The 14,972-nt window shown below is 39.4% G+C and overlaps 1 protein-coding gene and 1 pseudogene across 1 annotated transcript; one reads left to right on the forward strand and one right to left on the reverse strand.

Moving 5' to 3' along the window:
* Positions 1 to 920: 920 nt before the first annotated feature.
* On the reverse strand, positions 921 to 9,992 carry LOC116211797 (protein MICRORCHIDIA 2-like). Its single transcript, XM_031546310.1, has 18 exons — positions 9,593 to 9,992; positions 9,187 to 9,261; positions 8,408 to 8,442; positions 8,178 to 8,256; positions 7,999 to 8,088; positions 7,326 to 7,401; positions 6,971 to 7,049; positions 6,305 to 6,433; positions 5,064 to 5,162; positions 4,727 to 4,834; positions 4,485 to 4,634; positions 4,191 to 4,283; positions 3,743 to 3,794; positions 3,548 to 3,659; positions 3,097 to 3,271; positions 2,006 to 2,094; positions 1,486 to 1,528; positions 921 to 1,384 (listed from the first exon to the last, which is right to left on the reverse strand). Exons 1-18 carry the CDS (start codon positions 9,849 to 9,851, stop codon positions 1,268 to 1,270), a joined length of 1,860 nt encoding a protein of 619 aa, XP_031402170.1. The 5' UTR covers positions 9,852 to 9,992; the 3' UTR covers positions 921 to 1,267.
* An 816-nt stretch (positions 9,993 to 10,808) lies between these two features.
* On the forward strand, positions 10,809 to 14,723 carry LOC116212091 (annotated as a pseudogene).
* Positions 14,724 to 14,972: the final 249 nt, after the last annotated feature.

Consider the following 14,972-nt stretch of genomic DNA (forward strand, 5'->3'; position numbering starts at 1 on the left):
ACTTTGGGTCGTTGGAAACAATAACAACTTAGGACGTTCCTTGTATACAAATCGATAAAACACCAGCCACTGCACAGATCTTTGTTCGGTGCCGGCAAAAAAGAAGCACAAGTAGATACTCCTACACGCCTCAAGCACGACACGACGACCCGCCATCAACCTACTTTACCCACCCACATTTAATCTGCATCGACGAACTTATCTGAACTCACGGGCGTCTCCCAAACCGAAAACAAAATAAACAACTAGAAGTTGAGCCTTCTTCAATATATTTATATATACACACATATATCTATGTATGTATATATATGTGTGTGTGTGTAAAAGGTCCAAAAGATCCATTCAATGGTGAAATTATAAACCCATTTTTTTATGGAAAAAAAATAATAAACCCATAGGATATAGACGTGGTAGTAGGAACTAGAGTAGAATAGTGTCAAGTGCAATTATGCAAGCCTATTAATTAATAAATTCAACAAATAAATAAATCGGATATTATGTGCCTCTTACTTTTCCAGCAACTTTGCACCCGCAAAAGATGTCCCCACTGATTTGAGTGGAGATTCAACCTGTCGGATCTTTTCCCTGATGGAGACTTCCAAATTACCGATAGCCATAATAATTCCTAAATGTTAATTGCCGTTCGAATTCGCGAAATGCTACCCATTCCATTGCCCGCTGCCCCGCACGGTTGGATATTCCCTTTTGCGTTTTGAACCTTGTTGATCCAACGGAGGGGGGGTAAGCGGTCGGTCCGTGGCTAAGACGATGGAAAACTCTTTGATTTAGCCACTAAAGATTGGATTTCACCACATAATGGCCATTTGAGATGATGGAATCCAGTGGTCACTTTGACACAAGGTGATGACAATTGGCCAAGCTGCTGTAAGTCCAAAATCCAATGAGAAACGAAAAAATTATTGCAAAAGGGTATACCAACCGACCAATTACCTAAACGTACCCGAATTTCACACTTCAGTTTCACATTTCGATCAGGGTCGTCACGTCTTGTACAATGGATAATTGGAGGAGAAAAACACAATGGCCATAATAATTGCAAAGGCAATCACCTATGCAATGCTATCACATAGGATCATGGAGCAATAAGTGATTTTTTGCCTTTCTTACCCCTCCTTTTTCATCCTTTTAAGAAAATATTCACTACATTGTGGGGGGGGGGGGGGGGGGGGGCGGGGGCTAAGATAATCATGGCCATCCAACCTACGTGAAATCGTAGCGAAAAAGAGATTCCGAAAACCAAAACTGTTCAAACTTTGCCGATCCTTGGTTTCAATGATTCTTGTTTCCTCTTAGTTTCCAAGTAGGAAGAAAGTTGGGCGCACTTCTTCCGTGTCTCTTCCAATTCCATCTCCACCTTCCGAATCTTTTTTATCCATTTCGAGATGGGAAAGCAGGCAAAGGAAATCAGTCATCTGTAACATTTCCGAACTATATTATCAATGAATTGCGAAAAGTGACGCATACCTTCTCTTTCAACTCAGCATCTTTCTGCTTATGCGACTCACACCTGCAAGCCAGTGAAAATCAGATACACATAATAACTCTCAAGCTTCTTTAGGCATTATAATTAGCCTTCAAACCTTAATTTCCTCTCTTTGGATAAATGGACTTATGTAAAACTTAGCAGAATTTGCCACTTATGCCCCCATATTTGTTCACTTTTAGCTTCCAGTCCTTCTGAATCCCAGTTGTTTCAATAATTCCTCTACCCCGAAATTAAGATATCCATTTAGTAACACAGACCATACCATATAACTACGAATAGGCTAACACAGTTTAGGCATTTGATTATCAATGGCGGACAGTTTCTTCTTTGCCTTCTCTATTTTAAACTTCTACAAATTCGAATCCTAAGACACCAATAAGATTTAAACGACAATCTTAGATACCAAATGCAAATTCTCAATCTTAAGTAGACACATGGTATTGGACCTAACCAGAGCATATAAATTTCGGGATTCAGCTTGAACTTATAAATTTATACCTCATGAATAGTTCAATGTTCTCGTCGCATATTTGGTCAACCGACATGGGTTCGGGAGTGTCCACTAATGTCGCTGCTTCAAAAGAAACCTATAAAAAAAATAAAAATAAAAAAGGAACAGAAAAACAAAGAAAACCGAGTCACTCAACATAGTCCGAGTATAACAGGGGGGCAACATTAATAGGTGAGATAACTGGTGATGCCCTTAAAACAGGAGATTTTAGGAGAAACAGGGAGATTCGTGGAAGATGATTTTCCAATCACTAGCTCTGCTAACACCAAACATGTCAAACAGTTTAAACTAATGCAACAAGTCTTTGCAATTGAAAAAGAAAAGACCTAAAGTAAAAAAAAAAAACATCAAACAAGTGATCGGAGTTTGTACTAATGTTGCAGCCCCCGTCTCTGCTGTCCCTACTCTCAAATGCCATGTCCAAGCAGTTTCATCTCCGATTCAACCAGCAGCTGGTGGAGAGATCCGAAGATATCCCAAAGAGCTAATATGAGGATGAATTTCAACCATTAGAGTGCCCAGGATGATTCCTCCACCTTCAGTGATTGCAAAGACAGGCCTGGTGAGTTCACAGCCGTGCCATTGAAGACCCAACAGCTTTCCTGGTGGAGAAAATGCTGTGGCTTGGACTTTGACGATTTCTGAGAGTGAGGGACATGGAGGGCAAAGAGGTGGCAGCAGCAGCAGCCATTGCCCATTGCCACCCTCGGCAGGCTATTGTCTTATTTTCTTTGTAGTTTTTTGAATTCCAAGCTTTTCCAAGTTTTCATTGTCTGTACCAATATCCGTTGAATAGCTAATGTGGTGCCACATCAACCTCACCACATCAGCAGTTAATACCAAGAACCTAACTGTAATAGTGGCTAGATTTGGAACAATTTGAAAACAAGTTCTGTTTCTCGCAAAAAATTAGGGAAAAAGTGACATGGTGTAACTCAAGTGTTTGTTCTGGTAATTGAACATGAGAAGCTTAAGATTAAGAAAAGCTTACTCCAGTAAAGGAGTATATGCAAATAGTGCCACAGAAGGCTCATGCTATGTTGATTATAGATGCGGATCCTACAATAGGCCCACTCACCATGGGATATTTCAGAGCACCGAATCCCCGGTTACTGCCTTGTCTGGAAGAAGCCGAAAGACCATTAACAATAACTGTTTTCGGTTGTCTACTTTGCTGGGAACTCGACAGAAGATGGAGTGATCTATTTCTAGCGCCAGGAGTCTGATGTCCCATAAAATGGCAGTGTCCTTTCCTGGGCAAAGACATGACCAACAATCATGCAATCAGTGTCATGTCAAGGATCACCAATGTAGGATAGCGCAGGGGTAAAACTTTGTTATCTTAATGAGAAGCTCTTGAACAGTCGAGACATAAGCTTATGGTCACGGATCCTACCGCAGAGTTAAATTACATTCATGAAAGACGAGAAAAAAAAAACTACATAAAAAAAAAAAAGATACAGAACTGAAAAAAGACTATTCAACCAATATCCTTTATGCCCAATGGATGTAGAGAAGAAAAGACAAACCAGTATTCAGCGAGTATATGTTTCAGCCTTGCTTCAAGCCTGACGTACAGTGATGATCTCTCGAAATCTTGCTTGTCGTGAGCAGGTTCTATGAAGTTAGCTTCCAAAACCCCTAAAATATATAGGCAACATATATAACTAAAAGTCCCAAGGAAGAAATTAGCAACCAAAAAGCATAAAGAAAGCCCAACATACCGACAACACCGTATCCTTTGGAAGTTCCATCGCTAGTAACTTTCCAGTAAGGCTGAGAAAATCCAACATGAAATCAATTGAATAGTTTAACTCTCTGAACTAACACTATCACTGTTAGAGCTGTTCCTACAACTATTAATGCCACTGCCATTGCTCAGATAAATCAGAATAATTTCCTAATCCGGGGATATGCCAATAACAGAACAACTAGGCCACTGTTTGACAGAGCTAACAACTTGCAAAGTACCGTCAACTGAGTTAAGATATAATAATAAAGGATAAAAAATAGTTTGAGACAGGAGGATAGAGTTGAAATACACCACTGGAGAGGCGAGAGAACTACTTAAGTCAAACTAACTTAATCCACCAGGTAGTTTTCCTATTGGTGCTTCAGATGTCTCTCACCCTATCAAGTATAATATAGTTAGCAACTAATATACTCCAGTACCCGGATGAGTCGATTTTTGTGGTACACATTAAATCCAGAAACTCCAAGACTCGGCGCTTCCTTGATAAATCCAATAGTTGTCTCCACAGAAACCTACAGAGTTGGGAAAGAAAGAAGTTTACAATTAAATCCCCTGACATCCAAATTACCCCAACAGAAAATGACATCTCTTTCTCTATTGACGACAGATTATGTTTGGTTCTGCTAATTGTTTTTGCAGTTTAGTAACCTTGAACTGATTTAGGAATATGTTTCTAATATGCTATCAAAGATGAAAATCAAGTCCTTTCTTACCTCTTTGAGTGCTGCTGCAGCATGAGGCTTGTAGGATACAACCTTCGAGTGCTTTAAGTCATCTGCAATACTATACTGCTCGACAGGCTTTCCCCTCAAAAGGATCTTGAAATTTGGAAATTTTCTGAGATACAAGATTGAAGCATATGCCTACATAGTATCAGTGACTGATATCAGAAGAGGAAATAACTACAGTCCAATGCTGAGAACCAGATAAAGGAGTTTTAGAGACACAAATGTACCCGTAGAGAATACCGGAGGTGGTAAGATATATGAGCTCTTAGTTCAGCAACTTTCTTGTGTACCTTTGTCATGCTTCCAGAATTAGCTTCATCCCTCAACCTAATGTCCTATACAAAGTAAAATCAATTTATTGACACCAGCAATAAGAATTAATAACAATTGTGACCATAAAATTTTAAATACTGGCGCTCCAATACTTCGGCCAAAGAAAAACAGCTAAACATGCTGATGTCTTATTGTCAACTTTAGAGCAGAGCAATAGTGCAAAGACGTCATGTCCTCTAATTACTGGAACTGCAGAAATGACCAAACATCTTCTAGAGGACGCAACAATACCTCATCATCATCATCAAAACTCAATTCATAGATGCCTTCGTCATTGAGCCATAAGTTGAATATTACAATCTTGGTACCATGTGATCCAATATCCTCAAACTGAGAAGCACAGAGCAAACTGATCAAGAACAAAGCAATTTAACTCACTGTTAACAGTCAAAGCCAAATCACCTCGAGGGGTGGAGTTTACACAACAATTAGTCATGTAAAGAAGACCGCGCAAGTAAAGCTTATCTTTTCCACAACTGAGATTTTGTTTGACAAACTTAACAAACTAAGTTCTTCCGGTTGTAAGTAAAAGGGAAAATATCAATTGGAGAGAGTAAAGACACATGTAGAGAGAGCACCAGTGAAAGCAAAAACAACTCAATTAAGTTGGTATCGATCTATTCAATGAATTTATCAAGTAATAGATGCACTAGACGTCTGTCCCTCTATCTTGCCTTTGTGCCTTCTTTCTCTGTGGTACTTACTGAAACATAAATATTAGTGTGTAAAAGTTAGTTAAAAGTTTGTTTTGAAGAACAAAAATGAGGAACGCAGAAAGAAAGGATGGGAATACATTGTAAAAGAGGTTTAATTACCAAGTAGGATTCTTGAAAACTCAATGCAAGAAACTTTTGACTTCAATGGGCCCTTTTGAATGTCCTACATGCTTTCTTTTATTTCCACTTCATTAATTGTCTTCATTGGTATTTCCCAACCGAACTTTAAATAACTTTTAAGCACTTAATATATTAATTTTTTTGAACCTGAATAACTCTTATCAAACTCAAATGATAATTGATCTTAATCCAGATAATCTAAGCCAGACATAGGTCCTCTTGGCTAACAATCTAATGGATTAAGTTCTTAACAATTAGTTAATAGTCGCTTGTGAAGAAGAAATAGGGAAGAAGGGAGGACAATTGATTATTGGTATGCATCCACTATTTCATAAAGCACTCAGATCAACAATGTAGTCAAATCACTTTAGTAATCAAGAAAATGAAAACCCACAAAATGCAAGTGCTTTCTGAATAATTGGTGTTGTGTCATTTTTCTATCCTAACTCACACATTCCCCATTAGCGTCCCTCATGACAGATAATTAGGCAAGTGGTAAGCACTTCACCCATTAATTTGTTTTAAATCACCAACTTAATCATGTTAATTTGCCTTTCTTTTAAAGAATCTACACTTTAATGAATTTTTTTTATCAGTAAAAGCATCTTTCTTTTGATAAGATACGGAAGGAAAAACCTGCAGCATCAGCTCCTCCTCTGATTCAAAGGGAGACCATTCAAGGATGATATTCAAGTTATTAGACCAGTCCTTCTCCGAGCTATAAATAATCGGTTCTGCCAAGCGACTGGAAATATCAAAATCTATCTGCAAGGAAAAAAAATGAAACTCTAGTCAAAGATGAGAGGTCCTGAATATAATTGTAGCGAAAAGGATGAGATCTAATGCTGAGGAACCCAGGCAGTGTATGCAGCCACAAAGATGACAAATTTCCAACTAAATTTGAAGGATATTTACATATTTTACAATTATCGTAAACCATTCCGCATTTCTAGATATTATAATCCCCATTAGTCCTCCAACCCCACCACACTTCACAAATCCCTCTAGAAGTCAAAGTAAAGCTTAAGCCTAGTAATTTGCAGCTCAATCAACTACATGAACTGAGTAGTAGCTAATACAAAATCACAATTTAGCAGCCAATGTGTTGCTGATGATACTTGATTGCTACCTTTGAAATCTGAGAGAATTTACTATAACTAAGCTTATACGGCATTGATGGCAGCTATGCAGAATTAAATCGTAGATATATCAAGACCCATATAAAAGAGTAAAAAAGAAAAAAGACAAAGCAAAAGAAATACCACATTCAACAAAAACTTGAGTTGCATAAAGAAAAAATACCATCGGAACAATGACATCATCCTGACCAGTTTTCCTCAAGTAGGTGTAAGAAAGAAGTCCAATGCTCTGGGTTGATTTCCTACAAGACATGTTAAAAAGTTGAAAAGGTTAGATCCTCTACTTCGAACAACAGAAGCAGATTATCAGCAGGAACAAAAGTAGGAAGAAAAAGTTCTATATTTCGAGATAGAGTCAAAAGATGTTATCAGAATGTATTTCAGTAGATGTCAAATATTTCTTGGAAAGGAAAAATCAGGGCAAATAAGGTATCCTGTAATTAATGTGGTGAGACAAAAGGAACATATTTAAATTTTTTACTCTGTATGCAAATGAACAGTAAATTGACATTAAATACCCTGCACGAACTGCACGACTGAAAACAATTACATCAGCACCCAGTCGCATGGTGCTTGTCTTGAATCCATTACCATCTGAATAAAAGAAAAGGAAAAAAATTATTAATGATTAATCATATAAGTAATCCCAGCAACATATAGTAGTTTTAAATAAAGCAATTGGAACAGAAAGAAGCTTTAACACGTAGTAAAACATCACTCAACTAATGCAGTTGGAACTTTCTATTTTGGATTATATCACGGAACATAAATCATCAAGTGATAAAGGCCTTTAAAAAAATGTGATTTAATATCCTCATTTTTGGTGGCATTCCCCCATATAAAGGCACCCCATTTCCTTCATTAACCTCGAAACCATCCCCAGAAAGAAAAAAAAACAGTGGTGAATGCCAATTGTATTGTACAACTACGTATCTGGGACCTTCAGTTTAGTCTATCTCAATATACATATGCAACATCCCACTATATTCAACTCAGCTCCTGACCTGAGCTTCTTATTAATCATCCATAAGTTTTCATAAATGTTCCAGTTTGAGGCTAAAGTACTGTATAATCTGTCAAAAAAAGCAAGAATGGAACAAAAAGACCACAAGTAAAAGCATAGGCAGCATCAAGATTAACGAAAGCAAAAATGAACTTCAACTTAACAAGCCTTGGATTTTGAGTGATTACATTGTCCAATTGTAGTGTTTGACTTCTTTGACGAATAACCCAAGCTCATACATTTCCGAATGCCCTGCGGGTCCATGCCACCACCATCATCTGCAATGGACATCACAAACAGCCCGTCAATTTCTCTATTTGTCAACATTACCATCGGACATCCAATGAGAAGAATACTATTTGTATACCTTGAAATAATAAAGCTGGAGAATTATCCTTCACGATATTAATTTTATCAACCTTGACGAAAGTCGCTCCATTCTGTATCTGAAATGTCAATATAGGCAACAGAGACTTAAGCAAAGGCTCTTTCAAGGTTAAATGATACCCACGCCCAAAAGCGATAATATTTCAACTGATCAAACTAACAAGAAACAACGGCAGCCATGCAAAGCAACAGTAAAAGTCTGAAACGTACTTCATCAACAGCATTGTCCAGGAGCTCAGCAATTGCTGCAAGGGGAGACGAGACGTAAGTATTTTACCAAGGAATGCATCATAAATTGCTACTAGTGGAGTTAATCTTGCCTGCTAAGCAAGTGGAACTATTCTTTTGCCTAAAACTTTCTAACCAATTTGAACATTATAGACTTCAAACATCCACTAGCTGACAAGTACTAGTTATCACTACGAATGGTCCAAGGACCTACTTCCTGATCATGTGGGGAGAGACCAAGCATTCAAGCACTGTGATCCATTAAGAAGTAACAGAAGTCCTCCATATATCTAAAGCAAAACGGAGATGAAGTAAAGCAATCTGATCTATTGAGAAAACATTCAGCATGACAGAAGATATTGCACTATATCCTTTCATTAGGTTATATCAAACTCAACAGTGACGGATGAAACTACATGCAAATGTATGTGTCTAGACAGAGAGAAAGCTACCTAAATCAGATGCAGAGATTATTATTATTATTTTTTTTTTGATAAATGGTAAATTTCATTGATGACCAAAAGGATACTTACAATGTAAACCACCAACCCAAGAGCCTATACATCAAGGTAACCTATCTCAGATGCCTAAAGCCTGAGCAAAGCAAGAATTTACAGCCTTAAGACAAAAATTGGGCAAGATGCAGAGATTCTTAAAGAGGTAATACTAGAAAATCTATCGTACTTCTAATGGTCATACACAAATTGACAGCGGTTCAATTTCTCCATCTTGCGATTAATTCGCGGATCAAAAAGACTCACCTCCAAATGCCCATTTATGAGAAGTTGCATTCGAGTGAAGAAACTTGGGATGTACACGGGCATGCTCCAAAAGATCTGCAACTCATATTAATACACACCAAACAGTCAATTACCAAAAATTATTTGCTTTAATTCTAATAGAACTTTTGTCGGGTCTTCGAAGAAGAATCCCGTACTCCCTTTTAGTTCATCACCTGAAGTAAGAAAACTAGACAACCTTCGACATTGCCAATAAAATAGTGTCCCGTTTCAAAAAAGGCGATGGAACTAAGAAGTAAGACCTACTTCGTACAGTAAGCAATTTTATGTCGTTTGTTTCCTGTCCTTTGTCCATGAGAGACATCGCAGAGCACCTGAAATCCTTCTGCCGTAACATCACTGATCATGAGAAAGGGGAGAAACGAACCTGGGGTGGAGGTGAATTTCGGGGCGGGGCCGACGTCGTAGTTTCCGGCCTTCCAGAAGCTTCGGGACTCGAGGGAATCACAGGAAGACGAGACAGCCCCGGACCCTTCACGGGCGGCGGTGATTTCACTCTGTGCCGTTGGTTTGGTGGCGGATGAGTAGCCGCTGATATTGGAATTCCGGGCACCGTCTTCGACCTCATCTTCACTGCTGCTGTCGACATTTACGACGGCGTTGGTGGGAATCCTCCTGGGAGGCATGTGATATCGCCGGAATGAAGCAGAGGGGCGGAGATGGGGAAGGCTTTAAAGCTGGAGAAGACGAAGGAGCAGCACTGAACTGAAGAACAACAAAGGTTCTATTTACTGGAAAGCGCGATTGCGTTTGGTTTTAGAAACTTTGATTAATTTTGCCCAATCAGTGTTAATAAATATATTAATATATGTGGATATATATGTATATATTTATAAATGTGAAAATAAATAAAAATTTTATTATTAAAAAATTAAATACATTACAATAATGGTCCAAAAGATTTTACAAATGGATCAAATTGGTTCAAAATATTTCAAAGTTATAACAATATAATATAAATTGTCATTTCGCCATTAACGTTGTCAAGCGACGCTGACGTGACGCACTATGTGTCATGGGAGCTTTTTAGGGTGGCCATTTCTCTCTCTCTCTTCTTCTTCGATTATTCTTCTTTCTTCTTCTTCTTCTTCTTCTTCTTCTTGTTGTCCTGCTCCTCCCTTCCCCCGCCCCGTTCCCGTTCGATCTCCTCTAAGGCATCTTGTTTCCTTTTTGACATGGGCGGCTTAACAATTAACTGTGAATCCTTAAGTTAATTAAAGAAATATTTTGTATTATTATGTAACATCTGTAAAATATTTTATACTATTAAGAGACAACTTTAAAAGAGTTTGAATCATCATGTAATGTTTCACCAAAAACAAATAACAGTCATATTCTTTCCCGATCTCTAAGTAATTTACTGTTGTAGTTTGTTTATAATCTTCTCTTTCCTTTCCAGATTGTGTTAGTTTTAATCCTTTCTTTTCTCCTCGTGAGAGATCAAATGAATCGAAGAAGAAGAAGAAGAAAAAGAGAAGAGAGAGACGAGAGAGAGAGAGAGAGGTTACTGTATGGCCACATCAGAAAGCTTCCATAATACGTAGTGTGCCACGTCAGTGTCGCTTGACGGCGTCAATGGCGAAATGACAATTTGTACTATATTGTTACAACTTTAAAATATTTTGTACCATCAAGTAGCAAAAAAAATTTTTTGGACCAACCTAATACATTTGTAAAACTTTTTAGAATACCAATGTAATTTACCCTTAAAAAATTGATATGTATATATATAAAAAAAGTAAATGTATAATTTATTATTAAAAAATTAATTATAAAATTAATTAAAAAAATATGTATGAAAATATATTATTAAATTAAAAAATAAAAAAGTAATGATTATATTGTTGAATTGAAGAAAAAATAAAATTGAGTTAAGTTGAATAAAACTACGATTTAGAAAACAAACGAAATTGTTTCTACAAATTTTGATTTTGCAACTCGAAGTTTTTATAATGTCTCACTATGCACCCTCAAAATTTAGATTGTAGAAAATAATAAAATGAGAAAGTTATTTTAATAGCAAATTGTCTTGTTATTTAGCAAGTTTCTTATTATTTCGTTGTCGACAGTCACCCGACAAACTGTGACATGACAACTTCCAATTGACCTATGCAAAAAAACTCCTTTTAAGGAGCCTCCTAAGAGAAGTTTATCCCTCTTTGAAACTCTTAACTTGTGATTGAATGACTACTCAAATGCTCGTTTATAATAATGATCATAAGTACTTATTATATAAAAAATAAAACGAAATAACATTAAATATTTTCTTGAAGAAATAAATATTTTTCCAATTCTAAAGAAATATTAAAAGCAAATTAAAAATCCCTATATATAAAATAAAATTTTTCTTCATAAACTTCAGATAAATGAAATTCTATTAATATTTTTTCACATCTGTGCAACGCACGAGATTGCACATGAAAAATCGGGAGAGTTTTTACTCAGTCATTCTATTGGGATTGAACTTGAACTAGACGGGGTTTGTGGGCTTTCGAATATCAAGTGGGTGCACTCCATCGGGGCCGCTAATGCCCCGTCTAGGGCATTGATTGGGGCCTCAAAAGCCCAGTGAGCCCACTAGGTGAGATCGGCCGAACCACGCTCTCATCTTGACTTGGCCATCAAGAAAAGTCCCTTGATCCCGATGTAATTTCCTAATTAGCACATCAGATTCTTCTTCTTGAATATTGGGAGTACCGTGGACAAGGAGCTATCCTCCTATCTCTATAATTATAGGTCAGGCGAGGGCATCGTCCCTCAGTCTCTCTCGTCCCTCACCGAACAAACTGTCTCTCAGTCTCTCACTGGCCGGCCCCGACTTTCAGGTTAGACGCTCTTCTCAGATATTGATTTTGGTTCGGTTTTTCGATTTTCAGTTATCTGAAATTTTCGTTAGCACCTCCAGGAAGAGGTCTAATTTACCAGCTATAGTGTCCCTGCCAGCCCCACCTGAAGATGGCAACCTGGGGCCGCTTCTGCCATCCCAAGTGCAGAAGGACGAGATGCCATCGGAAAATTAGGACAATAAGGACGACGAGGCTAATTCATTAGCGCCTGCTACGGTCGTGAACCACGCTAGGACTATTGGAATATTACATCCTCCTCCTGACATCAGAAAAATCGTTGACGTAACAGCTCGGTGCGTCGCCAATAGTGAACCCGAACTTGAGAGGAGGATCATTCTGCAGAAGGCTGGGGACCCAAACTTCAAGTTCCTCAACTCCTCTCATCCCTACCTTGCTTTTTAGCAGCATAGATTATTGGAATTTCGTGCCCAGCAGAATCAAGGTCCTGCACTTGCAGATGCTGCTGCTGCTGCTGCACCGAGGGGTCCGGAGCCAACTCTAGCTGAACCAGACATCGCTAACACACAGTTCAGAGCATTACCTACTAGAGTCCTTGAGCCTCCTGAGTCGGAACAATACACAATTCGACTTCCTGAAGGGATCATAGGAGGGGAGGAGCTTCTTTATATTATAAAGCTTACTGCACAGTTTGTGGCGAGAAACGGATATCATTCTTGACTGGATTGACGAGCAGGGAAATTAATAACCCTCTGTTCCGATTTCTGAAGCCTACACACAGCAGCATGTTCGTGTTTTTCACCGCACTTGCAGATGCTTAATCGAAAATCTTGATGCCTCCAAAGGGCTTGACTGAGAAGCTCCGTAAAATTGTTGCTGACTTGACGACAATGCTTGAACGGTGCTTGCATCAGCTTGAATGGGAGAAATCACAGGAGCAGGAGAGGGAGCGTATGGAGGATGAGATCGAGCAGGATACGAATGGCCATGATTGATTGGCATGATTTTGTCATCGTGGAGACAATAGACTTTGCTGATGATGAGGATAAAGATCTGCCTCCACCAATGACACTCGAGGAGGTTATCAGAAGAAGCAAGATGACGGATTTGGAAGAAGAGGAGATAATCGAGGCTGGAAAGGAAGTCAAAGTCGAAATGGAGATGGACGAGGAGGAGCTTCAGCTTGCTGAGGAGGCATAAGGAATGTCGAGAACTGGAAGAGACCAGAGGAGTGGATACCCGCAAAGAGACCCGATGAAATTTGTAGTTTCCCCAATCACTGCAGAGTTGATTCCCATCGATGAGATGTCCGAACATGTGAGAATTACTCTCATCGATCCAAAGTACAAGGAGCAGAAAGAGAGGATGTTTGCCAAGATTTGGGAGACAACGCTTGCCCAGGATGATGAAATATCCAGAAACATCATTGGCCTCGCAAGGACCCGCCTTGATATATTCAGTACAACGGAGGAAGAAGTCTCGAATGCCGTCAAGGCTGAGATTGAGAAGAAAAAATACGAGCAGCAGCCAAAGGAAGTCATATGGGATGGTCACGCCGGAAGTATTGGATGCACGGCAAATCAAGCGTTGTCTCAGAATATTAGTGATGTCATTGGAAATCAGAATAATTATGCCATCTCGAATCAAGCCCGTCTAGGCCCGGCTGCTCCTCCGCCAAGACCTTTCATACCATCAGGATTCCGACCTCTTCGCACGCCTCCTGGACCTGCCTTGGACCTCCCTCGTGTGCCTCCAAATGCAATCGCGTACACTGCTCCAACCAGTGTTGGCCTCCTCATACCCCCACCAAGGCCTCCTAGCATGTTGATGATGCCTGCAGTTCATCTGCCTCCACCGCCAATGCCCATGACTATACTTCTGGCCAGCTGCCGATCATGGGGAATTGGCCAATCTGGCCAACCAGTATTCACGTACCTCCTCCTCTTAATTCTCAATTCGCCCCAGTGTCAGTCCCTAGGCCACCTCTTGTTCCTGTTCCGATCCCCCCAGCTGGCATGCTATAAATGCCAACTCCACCACCGCCACCTGAAGAGGCACCTTCGTGGCTTCCTGAAGAACCAGAACCAAAGAGACAGAAGCTTGACGATTCACTGCTCATTCCAGAAGATCAGTTTCTGGCTCAGCACCCAATATCGTAATTCTCAGATCTGTCCTACATTCTTCCATTTCATTCTTTCTGTAGGTACACTAACTGGAGTTTTATTGCCCGTTGTGTTTTGCAGGGTCCAGCTCAAATTAACATATCAATTCCCGGCAATATCGATGAAGGGAACCTCAAGCGGCGGGTTTTGGGGATCATGGTGCAGTCCTTATTGGAGACGGTGGGGAGTCTGAAAGAGAAGATTGCCGGCGAGATACAGCTTGCAGCAAGCAAGCAGAAACTGAGAGGGGCGTTGGGTTTCCTCAAGGACAATATGTCTCTTGCATATTACAATGTCGGAGACCGGGAAAATCTCAAAATCTCTTTAAAAGAGCACAGTGGCTGAAGTAGATGAAATTGCCGTGCCTCGACAGGTATTCTGATTGGAGCATGTAAAATTTCTAACATTCTGTTCAACTAGCCTTTGTTGCTTTGCTAACCTTAGGAGTGATGATGTAATATCGAAGTGGCACTCACATCAGATCCGAGTGATGTAATTAGACTGTTTTGGTCACTTAGAATTTGGAATTCGATGCAGGTGAGTTTTCTTTACAAAAAGCAAGCTATGCTTGAGCGAGTTTTGGTTTTGCAGATGATGTCGGAGATTGAATGGCTGGTATGTTGCTAGCTGTAGATACCCGCGCCGTGCTGTGGCTTCGACAATTTGACATCATGAAGCTTAGCATTGATGTAAAAGGGATTTTCCAAGCTAGAGAACGCGGCGTCAAGGCTTGTCTCAAAGTCATAACCCACCAGCTTGTGCGATGCCTGGGACATCCATA

Source organism: Punica granatum, chromosome 6 (genome assembly GCF_007655135.1).
Source record: "Punica granatum isolate Tunisia-2019 chromosome 6, ASM765513v2, whole genome shotgun sequence".
In the NCBI taxonomy this organism is placed as follows: Eukaryota; Viridiplantae; Streptophyta; class Magnoliopsida; order Myrtales; family Lythraceae; genus Punica; species Punica granatum.

Bases quoted from the DNA above. Each gene is read 5' to 3' on its own strand.
- LOC116211797 (XM_031546310.1), bottom strand. From the start codon at position 9,851: ATGCCTCCCAGGAGGATTCCCACCAACGCCGTCGTAAATGTCGACAGC. The intron at 6,434-6,970 runs GTATTTTTTCTT...TTTTCCTTGCAG, and splicing joins ATGATGTCATTGTTCCGATG to ATAGATTTTGATATTTCCAG. The intron at 3,660-3,742 runs GTATGTTGGGCT...TATATATTTTAG, and splicing joins CAAAGGATACGGTGTTGTCG to GGGTTTTGGAAGCTAACTTC.